The sequence below is a fragment of the Littorina saxatilis genome, linkage group LG1 (genome assembly GCF_037325665.1).
Source record: "Littorina saxatilis isolate snail1 linkage group LG1, US_GU_Lsax_2.0, whole genome shotgun sequence".
NCBI lineage: Eukaryota > Metazoa > Mollusca > Gastropoda > Littorinimorpha > Littorinidae > Littorina > Littorina saxatilis.
The window spans coordinates 22,245,103-22,258,514 of record NC_090245.1 but is presented as its reverse complement, the minus strand read 5'-3'; the positions used below and the strand labels follow the sequence as shown (position 1 = coordinate 22,258,514).

At 44.3% G+C, this 13,412-nt stretch overlaps 1 protein-coding gene across 1 annotated transcript in view; it reads left to right on the top strand.

Moving 5' to 3' along the window:
* LOC138964648 (uncharacterized) overlaps positions 1-13,412 on the top strand; it is a 71,159-nt gene that overhangs the window by 53,799 nt on the left and 3,948 nt on the right. The window contains exon 4 of the mRNA XM_070336660.1: positions 7,042-7,191. Coding sequence (XP_070192761.1) covers positions 7,042-7,191 — 150 coding nt within the window. The remainder of the gene's footprint in view (positions 1-7,041; positions 7,192-13,412) is intronic.

The following is a 13,412-nucleotide window of genomic DNA, read 5'->3' as shown; positions in this document are numbered from 1 at the left end:
ACAGACAGAGACAGAGACAGAAGAGAGACAGAAGAGAGAGACAGAAGAGAGAGAGACAGAAAGAAAGAAAACAAAGAAGTAAAGAAGCCTACTAAATGTTGGGGTCTACGTGTGAAAATTCGCTGCCCTGTCCTTGGCAGCCTGAGCAAACTGGTGTGGGTCGTTGGCGTTGCATTTCCGCGCTTGCTCGCTGTGAGCAGTGAGCTCGTCTCACCCCAAGCCAGGGTGAACGACGATCCGATTATGTTTTGTTGTGCAAGTTCTTGTTGTTATACAGAGGTACCCACTCTCCCTCCCCCCTTTTAAGACATCACAATCTGAGAATATCTTGCCTTACAAAAGGGAAAGCCTTAATTAAAAGTAGAGGGTAAAAATCAAGAACAGAGTCTCTAAATTCAGGGAAGCTGTTGCAAGGTATCAAACTTTGCAGACGGAGAAAGGTCGGGGAGCTCTTGTTATTTTTTCCGAGTCAATTTTTTAACGAAGAACAAATTCTTCGAGTGTGGGAGTGAAGGTATGCAGGGATTTCTAAAATGCAAACTTCAATTTGAAACTGTAAGGAAGCTGTTGTCATTCTGTCGTATTCAGTTTTACACCCCCGCCCCTACTTTTTTTCTTCAGATTTGCTGTTCATAACCAATGTAAATTTACCTCCATTTTAAGAAGTGAATGAATTTCTAAAATGAAGACTTAATTGTGAACAAGGAAGCTCTCTTGTCTGTCTAACCCGATATATCCGAGCCTGTGCAGGCTGGAGGCGGCTAGACTTTGTTGAAGAGGTCGCTCTTGTTATCTTCTCCTACTAAACTTCAGTCGAAGCATATTATTATTATTATATTGTCATCTGCACTGTTTTTATTTGCTGTGTTTCTGTTATCTTTTCATCGTACATTTCTAAAGCAGAGTTAGTCTTCGCTTTCCATCGATCATACAGAATAGAAGAAATTTAAGTAGGAAGAGAATGATAGGATGGTAATACGGAACCACGTTGGGGATCATTTCGGCCTTGTTGCAATCGCATGAAAGCAGAAACAAGTTAGGTGACACTCACAGATTGAATTACAATAATATTGACAGGCTTCAACTATTTACAATAACATTGACAGGCTTCAAATTGAAGCGTCGAAGTGATGATCGTGGATTGACACCAGATCCAAGCCTAATTAGGCTAAAACCCGCCGTCGCTTCGCTCCGTCGGGCTTCAATACAGCTTTGGTCGGGCGTCAATCCAGATCATCTTCTCCAAGTTTCCAATGGAAGCCTATCAATGTGTTACCTTAGTCTCCAGCGTGTCGGAGCTGGCTAGACCGTTTTTACATTTAGTCAAGTTTTGACTAAATGTTTTAAGATAGAGGGGGAATCGAGACGAGGGTCGTGGTGTGTGTGTGTGTGTGTGTGTGTGTGTGTGTGTGTGTAGAGCGATTCAGAGTAAACTACTGGACCGATCTTTATGAAATTTTATATGAGAGTTCCTGGGTATGATATCCCCAGACGTTTTTTTCATTTTTTCGATAAATGTATTTTATGACGTCATATCCGGCTTTTTGTAAAAGTTGAGGCGGCACTGTCACACCCTCATTTTTCAATCAAATTGATTGAAATTTTTGTAAAGCAATCTTCGACAAAGGCCGGACTTTGGTATTGCATTTCAGCTTGGTGGCTTAAAAATTAATTAATGACTTTGGTCATTAAAAATCTGAAAATTGTAATTAAATTTTCTTTTTAATAAAACAATCCAAATTTACGTTCATCTTATTCTTCATCATTTTCTGATTCCAAAAACATATAAATATGTTATATTCGGAATAAAAACAAGCTCTGAAAATTAAAAATATAAACATTATGATCAAAATTAAATTTCCGAAATCGATTTAAAAACAATTTCATCTTATTAAATTATTCCTTGTCGGTTCCTGATTCCAAAATCATATAGATATGATGATATGTTTGGATTAAAAACACGCTCAGAAAGTTAAAACGAAGAGAGGTACAGAAAAGCGTGCTATGCAGCACAGCGAAACCACTACCGCGCTAAACAGGCTCGTCAGTTTCACTGCGTTTTGCACGAGCGGCGGACTACGGTCATTGTGAAAAAATGCAGTGCGTTCAGTTTCATTCTGTGCGTTCCACAGCTTGACTAAATGTAGTAATTTCGCCTTACGCGACTTGTATCTGCTGTGTTGCTCTTGCCATCTTTTGCAAGTATTCATGGAGTCAGAATAGTCTTTCGTATGCTGGGGCTGACTAGACTGTGTTATCCCAAGTGTTGCTCATGTCATACTTTCTGTGTAATAAATTTCTTGATGCAGAATGCAGGAGCCGGCTAGACAGTTTTTGTTTTATGTGCAATGTTGCTCTTGTCATCTTTTCCTTATACATTTCTGAAAATAGAATGATAGTCTTGCGTACGCGGGGGCTGCTAGACCGTTTTATCTCCCCTTTTCATCTGTCTCCAGTACATTTCTAATCGTAGAGGAGTTGCCGGCTAGACAGTTAATCTGCTGTTTTGCTCTTCACCCTTTGTCACTTTTAAAGAACAGTCTTTTGCATGCCGCAGCCGGCTAGACTGTTTTATCCGCTGTGTTGCTCTTGTCATCTTTTCTGGAAATTTATTTGCGGCTAGAGTGTTTTATCTGGCGTGTAGTGTGACTGTGAGTGCGTGTGTGTGTGCCTGTACCGGCTGGGACTTGAACGTCTCCCCTAGAGGCGTCCGTCTCAGTAAATTATTCAGTCTAGACGTCATTGATTCTTTTAGTACACAGCGGTCCAGACAATTGTTTTCAATCCAGGCCCGGGTCTAGACGGGACGACCCGGCCACTCATAAGTCATTGTTTGTGTTACTGGCATCATAACGCACCGCTCTGTGTTGTGACCTCAACCAGGCCCGGCCACTCACAAGTCATTGTTTGTGTTACAGGCATCATAGCGCACCGCTCTGTGTTGTGACCTCAACCAGGCTCGACCACTTGAACCGCGCGCACAACTTACTTGAGACTATACTTGAGTTGGGACTGGGTTTTGTTGTGTAGTGTCCTATGGGGAGGGGGTGAGCGGGGGAAGGGGATTGTGGTGTGTGTGTGTGTGTGTGTGCGTGTGTGTGTGTGTGTTTGAGACAAGAGAGAGAGCGAGAGTAGTCGGGCAAACCTAAAACAATTGTTGCTCAGTGTGAGTGTGCGTCACTGTGTCTGTCTGGCTGTCTGTGACACTGACACACCATTTTATCGAAACCACAATATGGGGGGGGGGGGGGGGGGGGGGTGAGGTGAGGTGAGGTGAGGTGAGGTGAGGTGAGCACGGTGTCCGACATAAGCTCGAACGGCAAAAGCTCGACGCGACAAATGCTTACTTGACGCGACAAAAGATCGAACGATAGAAGATAACCCGTTGCTCCTGTGTCTGCATGTGGTCGGTCTGCCACTTTATTAGAGACTACTGCGCCGTGCTTGGTCATCTTGGACACCCGGCCAGTACTGAAACTGGCCTTGGCACGGAACGATCCAAGGGGGGCAATCTCAGTCATCTCAAAGAGGGAAATCCAAACGCAATCCGCTTTGTTCGATTTTATGGGCTTGGACGATAGAGAAAAATAAGAAAAGCAAAAGCTGGAGTCCAGTCTGGACGAAAATGCTATCAAGAACGCAGAATTGATTTTTTCTGAGTTTTTTTTATTTAGCCGTAAGCGCCATGTTTATCGGTCTCCAACCGGCCTCAAAGACAAAGGAAAACTGACGGTGCTGGGTAATTGAAATCAAATAATGAACACTGACAGCATGCACAGCCGTAACCAACACCTTTTGCTCACAAGACATGTCAAATAAAGTGAAAAATAGCAACGACTTACCATTGTGCACTCCCGTGTCGAGCTAAAACTTAAGTTGCGGCACAATTTCGCTTCTCGCACATCTGGCTTGTTGACATGCATCAACGAAGGGGCCTCACTCTGGAAGAGTTTCCTGCTCCGATAAACATGGCGCTTACGGCAAAAAAAACCTCAGAAAAAATCAATTCTGCGTTCTTGATAGCATTTTCGTCCAGACTGGACTCCAGCTTTTGCTTTTCTTATTTTTCTCTATCGTCCAAGCCCATAAAATCGAACAAAGCGGATTGCGTTTGGATTTCCCTCTTTGAGATGACTGAGATTGCCCCCCTTGGATCGTTCCGTGCCAAGGCCAGTTTCAGTACTGGCCGGGTGTCCAAGATGCGTGCTTGGTATGCATGCACTTCCAGCACGTCTTCTTTTCTCTGATTGTATCCACGATGAAGGTGAAGCAGTCCAAGTGCAATATTTAGCGGCTTTTCCTTGTGTGTCTTACAGAGCGTGCTAGGCGGACAAGTCATTGGGAAAATAACACTTTAATAATTTCTAATGTGCATGGTATAGTTTCTTTAATTTCTGAACACAGTGTCACACTGTTGACTTGGAGAATCTTTATTTCTGAATTGACACTGACAACAGTGGTCCAGCCGCCCGTGCAGCTTACCTTACCTTTTCCTGGTTAACAGTCCTCCCCCCCCCTCCCCCCTCTCTCTCTCTCTCTCTCTCTCTCTCTCTCTCTCTCTCTCTCTCTCTCTCTCTCTCTCTCAGACAGACAAAATAACAGACGGACACACACATACAAAAGGAAAAATGCGGAGGGGGGGGGGGGGGGGGGGTAAACTTGTCAACTTCTATCGTTCGTTTATTGTCGCCTCGACCTTTGTCGCGTCGAGCGTTTGTCCGTTTGAGCATTTGTCGTTTGATCTTATATATATCGTTTCAGGTGTTTTTTTCGTTCGAGCTTATGTCATGTACCCGGTTAAGAATGTGTGACCGTTTATGTTTACAGGCTGGTTTGTTTGGCACACACTGCCTCGTATTCTTTCTTCGTCCGCCACATTTAGTGTTTGTTCGCTAAAGTACCTGTCTTTTTGTGGATCTGTCTGCCTGTGTCGGCGTGACTTTTAGTAGGGGCGTATACTCGTGCACATAAGGGGGGGGGGGGGGGGGGGGCGGCGTGTCTGTGAGGATGGGAACGGTATGACGGCTTACTAGCTCCAAAACCACATAATTAACATTTTCACCTGAAAATTACAATTATCACGAGAAAATTACAGTTGTCAGTGAAAATTACTAATTTTCTTCCCCAGAAAATGTTAAACTTTCAGTTATGGCTCAATTAATCCGCCTGGAAGTGAGCCAGAACTGAAAACTATTAATGTTCACGTGAAATTGTAATTATCAAGTGATCATGATTAATTATCAAGTGATATGCTTGAAGTTCAGGTGTTCATGTCAAATTATGAGATGTTCATGTTTAATTATGGTTTAGGCGCTAGTAAGCCCCGAGGATAAACTGAAAATCAGTAATTAACACTGTCAGTTAACATTATCGCTGTGAATTAGACGGAACACGTGATAAATGACATTTTCAAGTGAAAATGGTAACCCCAGGTTTGGGCGCTGGTAAGCCGTCATAGAATGTCCTAGTGCAGTATATCTATCCTCCCCAGGGACGGATTTCCCGTACTCTGAAATGTCTTCCTTGTTTTTCATTTTCAATGTTTTATGCGTGCAAGTGGACTTACATTTATGACAGTTTCAAACAGCTTCTTCTTCCTGAAAAATACGATGTGTCAGAGTGAAACTGAAAGTGTTGTGGGTTAAAAATATATGTTCGCATGTATGGCACGTTTCTGACTATGTACGTTTTAGGCTTGACGTATAACGTAAAAGTTGGGGTCCTGATTTGGCCTATTATGGTCCGCTGGACCCGAAAAACAATAGCTAACTAACTAACTATAACGTAAAAGTTGGTACTTGTATCAGAGAATGGTGTTCACTTCTGTGACCATGTATTAAAATGTACAATATAAACTTGTTTCAGGGAAATGTGTCCGTATTTGTGACACTATAAAAACGTGCGCTTATTTCACAGCCAAGCGTGTTTACATGTATACAAGTTTTGTCTGTTTCAAATAAGTGTGTTCATGGGTGTGTCATTATAAAAATAAAATTGTGGCTAGTTTCCGAAAAGTGTGATAACATCTGTGACAATATATTTATTGTCATAATTTTCACGCGTTTTCTTTCATAACAAGCTGGGCAACAATAAACAATGTTCATATACACATGTGACAAATGCAAGTAGTGATTAGGCTTGACTTTCAGGTGAAACATGGATTGTCAAAGTAAAAGCTACTCATGCAGGCTGCTTGTTTGATATGTGATCCATCGCGGCTTTGCATTCGTGTTTCCGAGGCCAATTGCATTCTAAAAATTACGTTGACAAAATCGCTCCCTGTCAATGATTGTGCGGACTTTTGAACAACAATAATGATGACAAAAACGAAGTTTGGTGACTTGTTGCAAGACAAGCATTTTTTGGTCGGTCCTCGGGGAGCATATCGCCTCCCATTACATCTTTATCAACCTCGGCCTTGGTCGATAAAGATGAATCAGAAGACGATATGCTCCCCCTCGGCCCGACAAAAAAGCTTGTCTGACAACAAGCCACAAAACATCTTATAGTGTAGCTTGTTTCAGAGCAGTGTGTTCTCATCTATGAGAATTTAAAATTATTATCTGGAAGAGTGTTCAGTGATTTAAAGTCAATGCCTCTTTCAGTGTTCACATTGGAAATAATATAAGATAATTGTTTTCTCAGACAGGCGTGTTCACGTCCATTGCAATTAAAATACTGTTGCTTGTTTCTGACAAGTGCGTTCACTGATGTGACACTATGAGTTGATTGTAGAGATGTGTGTTGACACGTGTAACAAGTTATAAATCATAATGATTGCCTGTTTCAGAGAAGTGTGTTCACACGTGTAACGAGTTATAAATGATTGCCTGTTTCAGAGAAGTGTGTTCACACGTGTAACAAGTTATAAATTATTGCCTGTTTCAGAGAAGTGTGTTCACACGTGTAACAAGTTATAAATCATAATGATTGCCTGTTTCAGAGAAGTGTGTTCACACGTGTAACGAGTTATAAATGATTGCCTGTTTCAGAGAAGTGTGCTCACACGTGTAACAAGTTATAAATGATTGCCTGTTTCAGAGAAGTGTGTTCACACGTGTGACGGGTCACGGTGCCTGACGGATAGCAGTAAGCTGTGCGACGGTCACGCCGACTGTCACGACCAGTCGGACGAACGAACACCTGTTTGCAGTCACCTGTCCACCTCTACCTCCGCTTCAGGAAACCCAGGTGTGTTCGTCAGTATGTCCGGTTATTGAAAGATGTTCGTGTCTTAAGGGGGGGGGGGGGGGGTGGTGCTGTGCGAGAGAGGGATGGAGGCTGACACAGCCGCACTAGTCTAGTTTTCTGACGGCAAGAGTGCAGATGGATTATCAGTCTTTGTCCTGACTGTGGCCTCATTACCAGATGATTATCGAAGCCATGAACTGTGATTGTTTTGACCTCGTGCTGACCCCAGCACCTTTAGTTTTATCGCTGCTGCAGGCTTCGTTTACATATAATATATATACACTTGGCCAAAAAATTACTGCAACAAATTTCAAACCCAAATTAAAGCATTAATCCCCGTGTCATTTCATTACAACGTTATATGCCAGTTAAGGCCATTCACTTAACCGCCGATTTTGAGGGTACCCTTTCTTAAGCAGCGGTCACGTGATCCCTGTGAAAAAAAAAATCCAAAAGGTGATCCTGAAGGTAAAGTGAACGGCCTTAACTGGCGAATAACGTTTTAATGAAATGACACGGGAATTAATGCTTTAATTTGAGTTTGTAATTTGTTGCAAACATTTTTGGGCCAAGTTTATTTATATACATTCGCGTACCACGATGAGTTGCAATGGAAACGACTGCCTTAAAACTGAGCAGTTTTGAGGACTGTCGGTACGGTGGCAATTAAACTTCTGCCATTAAAGGCCATCTGTCTTGCAGAAGGCAAAACAAGTCGCGTGAAGCGATATGAAAACATTTAGTCAATCTGTCTGCCTGAAAGTGAGACAAAAACAACACCAAGAACTAGTCATCACCGAGACTACAAGTGGTAGGGCTTGGCTAGCCCACACCCAATGGCCGAGACGGATTGTACTCGTTTAGGCGGAGCATGCGAACAACTTACCTAATATGCATACAGAGATTTTCTTTAATTCTGATCATAGTTTCAGAGTAAATAGGACATATCTATATATTTTTGGATTCAGGAAAAGATAAGGAATACAATGCAATCATATTCAAATCTGTTGATCAAAATTCGATTTTAATGACAACTTTCATGAGCAAACTAATTAGTTACTTTTTAAGCTTCCGAGTTGAAACGCAATCCCATTGTCCGGACTGAGTCAAAGATTTCTTGACCAACATCTCAGTCAATTTGATTAAAAAAATGAGGACGAGACAGTGCCGCCTCAACTTTCACTAAAAGCCGGATTATGACGTCATCAAAATTCAAATACATTTATGGGAAAACATGAAAAACACGGGTGGGGGTATCATTTGGAAGAATGTGTCAATTTTCATGAAGATTTGTAGTATTTTGCTCGGAACCGCTCTACACACACAACCACAACCCTAACCACCAACACCGCTAGCCCCTTCGTCTCGAATCCTGGTCAATGTTAAAACATTCAGTCTAAGCTTGACTGAATGTAAAAAGTGCGTCTTTCTCACCAAAAGCTAGCCAATGTAAAACGGTATCTTTATTGGTGATGTCATGGAGGTTAGATATATGTGTGCCTGAAGTCTCGAAGTATATTATGTCTGTAGCTGGTCGCTCGGAGTCTCATATTTGTAGCTGATGCTAAAGGCACTCTTGCTGACGCCACGAAGTCCTATCCCCATCGTGACTGGGCTAAGGTGCACGAAACGAAAGTAGGTGGTGCCAACTGAACGGGAGAGAACAAACCGCGGGTTCTGATTCGTTGAAATCGCAACACATCTCAGTTTCAACCAATCGAACACTGCGGGTGGCTCCCGTTTGAATGGTAACTTTGTCGTGCACCTCGGCCCTGATGTCGTAATCTCTCGTCTGTGTAGCTGATGTCAGGAAGTCTGAGATCCGTAGCTGATGCCTTGAGGTCCGGCCCATGTCTGAAGTTGATGTCTGAAAGTCATTGCTGTAGCCAAAACTACGAAGGTTTATCTCAGTGTTTTGTTTCGTGGAAAGTTTCCTGTGTAAATCATGTCACAAAGAACATAATTTGTTTCCTAATGTCATGAAAGCTCTTCTCAGTAGTTGGATATCACGAGCCAAAAAGTATAACCTGCTCAATGGTTCGTCGCTGAAGCTGGAGCAAGAAACCGGTTGCGTCAAGCTGATGTTACGAACATAGACCGGCCTAACGGAGTCAGTCTGGTTGTCCCGACAGATTATTGGTCATGCTGGCGTCACGGCATGAAGGGTGTCTGGTGGATGTCTGGTCACGAAGGGACGGCCAGGCGATCGATACGATCAAGGCCGGCTGTGTTCCCCGAGACACAAGCAGTCGTCTGCTCGAGTGTTGTCTGGAAGTGGAAGGCCGTCTGCCTCGCTAATGTTGGGTACGGGTCACGGTCCTAAAGGACACGCCGCTGATGATTAACTGTCTCGCTCACGTCGCACTTCCTAATTTGTCTACCTTCCAGGGAATGTCGGTCTGTCTGGCAGCGGTCACGTATTTCTAATTTGACCGTTTTCCTCCAAAGTCTTTTCTCTTTTTTTTTTTTCTTCTTTTTTTTTTTGGGGGGGGGGCTCGTCTCGTGCCGGTAGTTGCAGGGTTGGGAGGAAGATGGGGTTGGGTGTTTCCATTGTAGTAAGGCCTCCAATCATCCGAGAATATTAAATCTCAAAAGTAGAATCGAGCCTTAGAATAGAGAAACAGAAAATCTCAACAACAACGAAACAACACACACGCACACAAACACAGAGAGCAAGATTATTCCGTGTTGCGTTATTTGCACCGGCAACTTGCCCGGAAGAAATTACTGCAGACCGAAACGCTCTCGGCAGGGCTAATCGACCTCGCCATTCAAAATATGGACCATAATAATGGTTTCTTCTCCCAAAACTCGACTGAATTAGAGCAAAGAAATTCAACTTAAGTAGAGTTTCACCAGAAACTCTCCTAAAGTGCACTTCATGCAGGTTTCCATAATCGCTTTTCTCTACTTATCTAGAGTTTCACCTCGCCGGTTGATACAAACTGTACTTAAGTAGAGTTTTGCGGATCAGTCTTCGCGGCCAGTCTTGGCGATGATGTCAGGATAATCGGGTCGTCGCGTCAAGCAGTTGTCGTGGTGATTGAACCCCTTGTCGTCTGTCTGCCCTTTGCACCCACACTGTCAGTCGCGTTAATCAGACACACACACGCCTGTGTCCCGCCCCCTCTGTCTGTGTCTGATGTCTGTGTTTGGTGAGTGTCTATCTGTCTGTCTGTCTGCCTTTTGCACCTACACTCGCCTCTGTCTGTGTCTGATGCGTTTCTGTCTGTGTCTGATGTCTGTGTTTGGTGAGTGTCTATCTGTCTGTCTGTCTGCCTTTTGCACCTACACTCGCCTCTGTCTGTGTCTGATGCGTTTCTGTCTGTGTCTGATGATCAGCTGTCTGTCTGATGTCTGTGTTTGATGAGTGTCTGTCTGTCTGCCTTTTGAACTCACAACGACCTCTCTGTCTGTTTCTGATGCGTTTCTGTCTGTGTCTGATGATCATGCAGCTGTCTGTCTGTCGGTCTGTCTGTCTGCCCTTTAGAACCCACACTCGCCTCTTTCTATGTCTGACGAGTTTCTGTCTGTATCTGATTATCAGCTATATGTCTGTCGGTCTGCCTGTCTGCCCTTTTGCACCCGCACTCGCCTCTATGTCTGTGTCTGAGGAGTTTCTGTCTGTGTCTGATGATCAGCTGTCTGTCTGTCTGTCTGTCTGCCTTTTGCACTCACAACGGCCTCTCTGCCTGTGTCTGATGATCAGCTGTCTGTCTGTCTGTCTGCTCTTTGCATCCACTCCAACCTATGTTTGAAGGGCCAACGACTCGTCCCCTGTCAGAGAGAGGAGAGAGAGAGACAGACAGACAAACATTGAGACCAAAAGAGAGAGAGAGAGAGAGAGAACGAACGAACGAACGAACTTTATTTTACAAGGATAAAGGTTGAAGGCACATTGCCTTGTCTAACAACCTGTCCTTATAAGAGAGAGAGAGAGAGAGAGAGAGAGAGAGAGAGAGAGAGAGAGAGAGGAGAGAGAGAGAGAGGGGGGAGGGAGAGAGGGAGAGAGAGAGAGAGAGTTTTCCTACTGCTACGTACTGTCGATACTCTTGTAAAAAGAGAGATGTGATAGATCTATACGCACGGAGATACAGTTGACCCGATTTCCATCTGTCAGCGTGCGCTTGTCGGGGTTGTTAGGAAACAAGAAGATAGATTAGATGAGCGACCGAGTGTGGTACTGTGGCCGCCTCATCAAGGTCATGAGTCAGTCCGTCTGACCGTCTAGTCGCCGAGTGCAACACTGCAGTCAGCTGCGGCGGCTCAAAACGTGACTCTTTCTTCCTATGTCTGGCGAGAAAAAGCGGAAGGAGGGGCGTGGAGTGAGAGAAAAAAGGCGTGTTGCTGTGTGTGTTTGTGTCACAGTGTGTGTTTGTGTGTGTGTGGGGTTAGATAAACGACTCTTTCAGTCGTTGTTGTTAGTACTGAAAACGTCAGCAAAGACAGACGTGTGGGTGATCTCGGTCGCCACATCATGGCCTTGAATCACAATACCAGTCTTTCAGCACGCCTCCTCCTTTTCAACAGATTGCTGTCAGTTAGACTTTCAACATCTCGTCATTGTGAACAGAATTCTGTCTGTTTGACTTTCAACATCTCGTCACTGTGAACAGATTTCTGTCATTGACATTGATTTTATTGTGTAGGCCAATAACCCATTCAAAACCATGGTGGAAAATAAATGTAATTAAAGAGAAAAGTAAATATTACACACACGAACATACCAAAATTATTTCACATGACTCGCACAGAGAGAGAAAAACAAGAGACAGAGATATACGGACAGACAGACAGAAACAGTCGTGGTACCTGTATCAAAACAGTCCGTTCTTGAATTTGGTGGTCGTGTGTCCGTTTCACACCGATGACCTCAGGCATACAAGTACGTTGCAATGAGATGCGAAAGAAAACGGCGACGAAACAGGTGATGTGGACTAGCCATTAAGATTAACGCGATGAGAGGAGGAGCAAGGCGCTAACTCAACCTACGTCAATTGCTGCATTGCGTGATTCAACTGCACCGCTGTCGACAAGTCAACCACGCATTTTCTTACATCCTGTCCGTACATCTAATACAACATTCTGATACATACATGATAGACAAGTACAACTAACGGACAAATAAGCAAACAATCGAACAAACAAGCAAACAAATACAATGTAATACCACAACAACAACAAAACACAATTCGAAAACGAAAAAGAAATCAGCAAGCAAAAGAACCGATGTAAAATGCACACGAGAGAGAGCGAGAGGGGGGGGGGGGGGGGGAGGGAATATGAAAGGAGTAGAACCAGGATGACTTCAATCACAGCGAACTGCACCGCACGCACCCGTCACGCTATAGCAGTCCTCCCTCTCGGTGCAGGGGAGGGGTCAGGGGGTGCACCCCAGATTCTTTGATCCTCCCTTTCATCCGTCGCGCCAGTAACGCTTCATTGACCCCGCCTCAAAGACCGGGCGAGGGCAGCCGAGTGCGTCGGCCATGCTGCGCCACCAGCGACCCAGCACAGCAGCAGCCTACTCACGGCTACTGGGGTTATGTCAGCTTTTTCTCTGTGGAATTTTGGTTCGGTTCAGTTCACGTCCCAGGCTAGACACGGACAGGTGGACGCGGTTTGTGGCGATGGAACGAGAGGGGTGTGTGTGTGAGTCTGTATGTGTGTTTGTGTGTGACACAAATCGAGGGGGGGGGGGGGGGGTGATGCGTTTTCCCAATCTGCCACAATTCCCCGAAGTGACAAAAACGCTTTGCTCTACCCAGGGTCAAAGACAACCCCTGACCTGGCCTGGACCTGGAGTTGCACAACTGTGCAACGCTTCAGCTGGTTACAGTTTCTGTTCGTGTCAGACGAGAGACGTGATTTCAAACTCTCCAGTCAGTTGTCGTTTGGTTTGAACCTACTTTAATATCCTACGCCACAAAGCCACATACAACCTGTATTCCATTAGAGTGTGAATGCGCTGCAGTTTGCGTAATGTTCCTTGCCTTTGATTGTGGGGGTGGGGACGACTCGCGCGAAACGAGCTGTATTGACAAATTTGATGATCGATAACGCACAGTTAGCAGAAGATTGTCCTTGCTCCTGTCAATTGTACGGTGGAGAAGAAACACACACCAAGCTGTTGGCATTGTTTGAACCCGTCACGTACCGCAATTTATTATGGCATACAGTTAACACACACCGACGCAGATTCATCGGGCTTAGATGCTCTT